General features: G+C 40.7%; 1 protein-coding gene across 9 annotated transcripts in view; it reads left to right on the top strand.

The window, feature by feature from the left end:
* Taf1 (TATA-box binding protein associated factor 1) overlaps positions 1 to 7,500 on the top strand; it is a 70,624-nt gene that overhangs the window by 28,934 nt on the left and 34,190 nt on the right. For 8 of the 9 annotated variants that reach the window (XM_026784766.1, XM_026784765.1, XM_026784768.1 and 5 more), the window contains 4 exons: positions 199 to 377; positions 2,120 to 2,333; positions 2,913 to 3,078; positions 6,042 to 6,253. In XM_026784766.1, the coding sequence (XP_026640567.1) occupies positions 199 to 377; positions 2,120 to 2,333; positions 2,913 to 3,078; positions 6,042 to 6,253 (771 nt within the window). The remainder of the gene's footprint in view (positions 1 to 198; positions 378 to 2,119; positions 2,334 to 2,912; positions 3,079 to 6,041; positions 6,254 to 7,500) is intronic. The other variant, XM_026784764.1, reaches the window with a different exon arrangement.

Genomic DNA, 7,500 nt, shown 5'->3' with positions numbered 1-7,500 from the left:
TCCCCCAGTTATTCTGAAAGAATTACTACAATTTTGCAAATCTGAATTGTCTAGGAAGATGTAATTTTTCTGTTATGGGTTTCATGACTTTATGGATTCTGAGTATATCTTTTTAAGGTTGATTTTCTATTTCTCCAATCCTACTTCTTTCTACACTTATATTTACCCTGCTCTTTAACTTTTTTCTTCTCTTGCTAGGGTTTTGTCATCAACTGAAGTCTTATCAACTGACACAGACAGCAGCTCAGCTGAAGACAGTGACTTTGAAGAAATGGGAAAGAACATTGAGAACATGCTGCAAAACAAGAAAACGAGCTCTCAGCTGTCTCGTGAACGGGAGGAGCAAGAGCGGAAGGAACTACAACGGATGCTACTGGGTGAGGGAGTTTCTCAGACAAGTAAAGAAAGGGATCAAAAATGGAGCTTGAGTCCAAGCCAGAGACAAAGTAAAAAATGAGTATAGAGAAACCTGTAGATGAGGTACAGAGATTTCTTCAAACTGGACTCCAGTCTGTGAGGAAAAAATTTTGAAGAGATGCTGCCAGCCGACTGCTTCCTTTTTCTGAGTCCAGGTACCTGGCCATTCCAGGGCTACCAGTGCTATCAGCTTTCTGGGAACTCATCCTCCAGAGTAACAGTTTTAAAAAATATAGGAAGTATTTGGCTTGGTGTGGTGGCGCATACCTGTAATCCCAACACTTGGAGAGTGAGGCAGAGGCTTTTGATTTGAAGGCCTACCTGGGCTACATAGTGAGACCCTGTCTTCAAAACAAAGCATGCATGCATACATATGCAAGTAAGTAAATAAATAAATAAAATGGAGAGTTTCTAGATGAATTTGCCAGGTTGTCTTTGAAGTTTCTGAATTTATATTTAAAATCCTATGTGGATAGGCAATTTTCTGAGAAGATTCATGGCTTTCAGAAGATTCTTAAAGGAAGCTTAGATCCAAAAAGTGCTAAAAATCATCAAATAATTGCAGACTGAATGATTCCTCTGGTAACAGATATCAAGCAGGCAGTGGATGTTGTTACTGAGAGGATAAAGTCTGAGGATGGAGATTAAAGTGACCATTTTCATTCATACTAGTCTTACCTTTGTTTGCCCATCTCTGTAAAGTTTTGTATAATTTTGTTTTTCTGGCTCTTTGTAAAGATATATGGCTTTTTGTGTTTGTTTTGTTTGTTTGTTTGCTTGTTTGCTTGCTTGCTTGTTTTTGAGACTATGTCTCTGTAGCTCTAGCTGTCCTGGAACTTTCTCTGTAGACCAGGCTGGCCTTCAATTCACAGAGATTTGTCTACCTCTGCCTCCTGTGTACTGGGATTAAAGGGATGCACCAAAGGTCGAATCATCTTGAATCATCTCTCCATACCTACTGAGTTTAGTCTACATTTTTTTTTTCGAGACAGGGTTTCTCTGTAGCTTTGGAGCCTGTCCTGGAACTAGCTCTTGTAGACCAGGCTGGCCTTGAACTCACAAAGATCCGCCTGCCTCTGCCTCCAGAGTGCTGGGATTAAAGGTGTGCGCCACCTGTCTACATTTTTACAAGATCCCCAGATGTTTCCTATTCATATTAAAATTTGAGAAGCATGCGCTGGGCTTGTTTATTCCTCCTGAGTCCTTGCTTAGATGTTTTCATCAACTGTTTGCTGCTAAGAATTTTCGGTCACTCTGCTATTCAGAGGAATAAAAGTATAACTATTGCTTCTCGGTCTTCAATAGCAAACATAATATTTTGAGGCATTTCCTTTTTTTTGGTTTTTCGAGACAGGGTTTCTCTGTGGCTTTGGAGCCTGTCCTGGAACTAGCTCTGTAGACCAGGCTGGTCTTGAACTCACAGAGATCCGCCTGCCTCTGCCTCCTGAGTGCTGTGATTAAAGGCGTGTGCCACCACCGCCCGGCTTGAGGTATTTCTAGAATGTTTGTATTTATAAAAATGGAAATTGGCAGTGGTTAAAAGAAGTCAGGAACGGGCAAATCAGGGTGTTCTTGTAGCTATTAACAACTCTCTGCTTTTAATAAAACTAGGGTTTTGTGGTATGTTGAATGTCTCCAACTCCAAAAAAGTAGCAATTTGGATTTTAGAGGGAATGTTTGGAAATTGTTCTTTATCTTGCAGCAGCAGGCTCAGCAGCCACAGGAAACAATCACAGAGATGATGACACAGCTTCGGTGACTAGCCTTAACTCTTCTGCCACTGGCCGCTGTCTCAAGATTTATAGAACATTTCGAGATGAAGAGGGGAAGGAGTATGTTCGTTGTGAGACAGTCCGAAAACCAGCTGTTATTGATGCTTATGTGCGCATACGTACCACAAAAGATGAGGAATTCATGTGAGTTTGATGTGCCACTTTTGAGTGTGGCAGGAAAAATAATGGAAACAACGTATATGTATGAGTTGTAGTGATAGGAATATATATTGTTATCCCTGGAAATCTGCTGTTGTTTAGAACCTTCTTGCCTTTAGATCTTTGGATTTAAACAGAGCTAAATCACTGGGAAAATAACTAGTTTGCTATGTTTGGAGTATGGTGAATTGCCTTTGCAAAAATCATTCCTGTAAAACCAGTACTTGGGAGGATTCAGCAGAAGGAACGTGGGTTCTAGACAGTCTGGGCTGTAAAACATTCTCTCAAAAATCAAAAGCAAAATCTTAATGATCATTTAGGACTTAGACTGAGAGATTTTTTTTTTTTTTTGGTTTTTCGAGACAGGGTTTCTCTGTGGTTTTGGAGCGAGAGATGTTATTTTATACATGTGGAAGACTATCAAGGAACATGAAGATGGCAGGCAGTTTATTTCATTTCCGCCTGGATAAATTGCTTATATTTTGAAATGGTAGCTTTCAGGGTAATCATCTTGATTTAGGTTGCTTATGGTCGGTCCTGTTGTATTTTTTTCTCATTATTCAGTCGAAAATTTGCCCTTTTTGATGAGCAACATAGAGAAGAGATGCGAAAAGAACGGCGGAGGATTCAAGAGCAATTGAGAAGACTTAAACGAAACCAGGAAAAGGAGAAGCTAAAGGGCCCTCCTGAGAAAAAGCCCAAAAAAATGAAGGAGCGCCCTGACCTAAAAGTAAGTATACAGGGCTGGAGAGATGGCTCAGAGGTTAAGAGCACTGACTGCTCCTCCAGAGGTCCTGAGTTCAATTCCCAGCAACCATATGGTGGCTCACAGCCATCTATAATGAGATCTGGTGCCCTCTTCTGGACTGCTGGCATACATGGAAGGAATGTTGTATACATAATAAATAAATAAATCTAAAAACAATTTTAAGAAAAGTAAAATACAATAGCCAGGTGTTGTCAGACACAATGTAATTCTAGTACTTGATAGGCTGCCTCAGGATTGTGAGCTTGAAACACATAGAGACCCTGCCTTGAAAAGAAAAAGAAAAAGAAAAACTGTTTAATGATATGATCACCACTAACAAAGCAAAGGAAGATAGTATAACTTTTCCCTCAGTTTTTGTCATCTTTAGTTATTGGAAATGGAAGCAATATTGTAGAACACTAGGTTATATTATTTGTAACAACACCTGCAGTTCCAGTACCAGGGAAGCTGAAGCAGGAGGATCAGGAACTACTTAGTGAATTTAGGATCCCCTGGGCTACATGAGGCCCTCAGAAAGAAAACTCACTCACTCATTCACATTTTCTTTCTCTTTATCTCTCTCTATATATCTCACTTTTTTCTAGGACTTGGGTAGGTTTGGTATATTTTATTTATATTCATTTACCTTTGTTATTGGGCATCAAACCCAGGACCTGATAGGTTTACTGCTGAGCTACTTCCCTAACCTTATAATATTTTTTTTAAATGGTAGCTTTTTAAAGGAGGATTTGGACAGGTGGCTCAGTGGTTAAGAGTGCTTACTATATCAGAGGCCTGGGGTTTAGATTCTTAACACTTTATATTGGATGATTCAAAAGCACTTGTAGCTCCAGCTTCAAGGGATCTAACAGCTCCCTTCTGGTAGGTGCTTGTACATACAGTTGCACATATACCTGTATACACACTGATACACATACCCAAAAGATCTTTTCTTTTTCATTAAAGCATTTATATATTTATCTATTTACTCCTTATCTTTTATTGTCTAGTAATTCACTTCATAAATATTTATTTGATATCTACTACATATTAGACAAGATATATATGAAAGAAGAAACTTTCGAAAGGTTGGATTTCCTTTTCTGATCATTGCTGGAAGAATAGAAGGGCACAAGTATTCCTAGGAGACAAACATCTGTGCTATAATCTCCAAGCAGCAGCCTGCCCTCTGGAAAGAAGCTGTGATAGCTGTGCTCTTAGAGACAGGGGTCTGAAGGCAGGAATTTCTCCTGAGAGAACAGCTTTCTAGTGGAACAGCTTCAATGGAAAGCTGCTCAAACTGGCATCCAGCACATTCTACCAACAGATCAGGTGATCTTATATCCAGACCTTTTGCTTTTAGTCATGTATTCATTTATTAATTAATCTGGTAGAACCTGGTGTTCTGTAATACCTTCCCCTCGAAGATACAGAGATGACGATTTGGGCTGCACGAAGTGTTCTTGAAAGATACACTCAAGTTATAGTCCAAAGTTACCATTCCATCCAAGTCTAGCTGGGGCAGTTGGTGGATTTACTGGGCTTACTTATGGGAGCATGGATGAAGGGTTAGGGACAAGACTGTGGGTGTGTAAAACAACCACATGACTAATTTATCCACCAGCACAGATGGTGACTTCCTCCTAGCTGCATAGCGGGAGTCCTACTTCAGTTAACGTTCCACTCCTTACATCCATCAGCGCCCCATGAGGCCACATGCAAGGGAGCATGTTTTAGTTACTTTCTGTTGCCATTCCAAGACACCGTAATCAAGACAGTTTGTAAGAGAAAGTGCTTAACTGACCCTACAGTTGCAGAGGATTAGAGTCCATGGTAGCGAGCAAGGGTGTGGTGGGAGGAACAGCTGAGAGCTCACATCTTGATCCGCAAGCAGAAGGCAGTGGGACTGGCACAGGTCTTTTGACAACTGAAGACCCATGACTAGTGCACACCTCCTCCAACACGGCTGCACTTCCTAATCCTCCCCAAAGAGTTCTACCAAGTGGAGACCAAGTATTCAAGCACATGAGCCTATAGGGAACGTTCTCATACAACCACCGCATTCCAGCCCCTGCCACTCATATGCTAGGAGCTGCATCATAGTGCAAAATACATGTACTTCAACTTTGAAAGTCCCCATAGCTTTTCAGCCTCAACATGCTTTAAAAGTTCAGAGTTGCTTCTGAGACTCGAAACAATCTCTTCATTGTAATTGCTCGCAGTTGCACAGATACCTATACACACAGATACACATAACCCAAAAAGTCTTAAAAAGAAATTAGAAAAAGACTAGCCAGGCAGTGGTGACACATGCTTTTAATCCCAGTACTCAGGAGGCAGAGGCAGGTGGATCTCTGAGTTTGAGACCAACCTGGTCTACAAGTTCCAGGACAAGCTCCAAAGCTATAGAGAACCCTGTCCAGGTGGTTTTGTATCGCTTAGGTTAAAGATTCCATGTACTACTATGTAATGTATCTTACCACCATAAGATAAGGTAACTGCTTCAATGGAAGCAACCGTGAACTTGGATACAGCATATCTGGGTTTGGTTTTGCTACTTATTAGCTCTGTGACCTTAACCTTTCCAAACCAGTTTTTTTTTTTAATAAATAAATAAATAAATAAATATTTATTTATTTATTATGTATACAATATTCTGTCTGTGTGTATATCTGTAGGTTAGAAGAGGGCACCAGACCTCATTACAGATGGTTGTGAGCCACCATGTGGTTGCTGGGAATTGAACTCAGGACCTTTGGAAGAGCAGGCAATGCTCTTAAACCACTGAGCCATTTCTCCAGCCCCTCCAAACCAGTTTTTTATAAAATGATGTCTACCATTGTTTCTTCCCAGTTCCATATACATTCCTTTCTACTTTTGACATGGTTCAACCTGTTTACCTCTAACATGTTGTGGGTTTTTTGCTTTTATTTTTTCTGTTGCAGCTGAAATGTGGAGCATGTGGTGCCATCGGGCACATGAGGACAAACAAATTCTGCCCCCTTTATTATCAAACAAATGCTCCACCTTCTAATCCTGTTGCCATGACAGAGGAACAGGAGGAAGAGCTAGAAAAGACAGTCATTCATAATGATAATGAAGAACTTATCAAGGTTGAAGGGACCAAGATCGTTTTGGGGAAACAGCTAATTGAGAGGTAAGGGATAGCAGGGAGGGAGTGCTATAGCAGAGATCGGTTGAAGGTTGATGATGATGGTTGGCAGAGGTAAATGTGATGTGATTGTTTTCTGAAGTGGAACTAAGTGTTGCAGAAATTTTGGATTATAATTAGTAATTTTTGCCAGTAATCAAAACTGCAGTGATCATTAGGGCTTACTACCTTCCTTTTTACATGCTGTGCTTTGAGTCTTAAGTATTTGTGGAGGGCCAGGGGAGTTAATTTTTATACAGAGTCTCTACATAGCCCTAGCCGTTCTGGAACTAACTCTATAGACCAAGCTGGCCTCAATTTCTGAGATTCACCTGTCTCTGCCTCCTAAGTGCTGGGATTAAAGGCATGCACTGCCAAGCCTGGCTAAGTCTTAGTATTTACGTAAATACCCTTACCACAGTAGTGTTTTTCTTCTGTTTTGTTTTGCTTGTGTTGTTGGTTTGTGTGTGTGTGTGTTACTGATAGGCACAGTGGGCAAGTGTTCTGTCTCTAAGCCATATGTCCTCAAACCTTTGCACAAATTTTTGAAAGTTTTGTTAAATTACCCAGGTTGGCCTCAAGCTTACAATTTTTCTTTCTCAGCCTCCCATGTAGCTAAGATTACAGGTTTGGAGTGCCATACCTGGCATGTGGGTAGTTAATATAAAATGAGAGACTATAAAGAGCAGACTGTGCTTATGCCCAATCTTGCCGTTAGAGAATTTAATAGATAAAAATGGAGATGTTAAAATTTTTTCCATTTTAAGCCGGACGGTGGTGGTGCACGCCTTTAATCCCAGCATTTGGGAGGCAGAGGCAGGTGGAGCTCAGTGAGTTTGAGGCCAGACTAGTTTATAGAGTGACCGCAGAGTTCCAGGACAGCCAGGACTGTTACACAGAGTAACCCTGTCTCGGAAAAAAAAATCCCATTTTAAAAATTATAAACTGATCCAGGTGGTGGTGGTGCACAACTTTAATCCCAGCACTTTGAGGCAGAGAAGTAGGTGAATCTCTAAGTTCCAGGCCAGACTGGCTCTACAAAGCGAGTTCCAGGATAGCCAGGGCTACACAGAAAAACCCTGTCTCAAAAAAACAAAAAACAAAAACAGCTAAACAAGTTATAAACCTATTGAGTAGTTGAAAGTTCACAATTAAAGTATTTTTTTTTTGGTTTTTCGAGACAGGGTTTCGCTGTGGCTTTGGAGCCTGTCCTGGAACTAGCTCTTGTAGACCAGGCTGGTCTCGAACTCACA

This window comes from Microtus ochrogaster, chromosome X (assembly GCF_000317375.1).
Source record: "Microtus ochrogaster isolate Prairie Vole_2 chromosome X, MicOch1.0, whole genome shotgun sequence".
In the NCBI taxonomy this organism is placed as follows: domain Eukaryota; kingdom Metazoa; phylum Chordata; class Mammalia; order Rodentia; family Cricetidae; genus Microtus; species Microtus ochrogaster.
The sequence above is the reverse complement of the archived record's forward strand: the minus strand, read 5'-3'. Positions and strand labels throughout refer to the sequence as shown.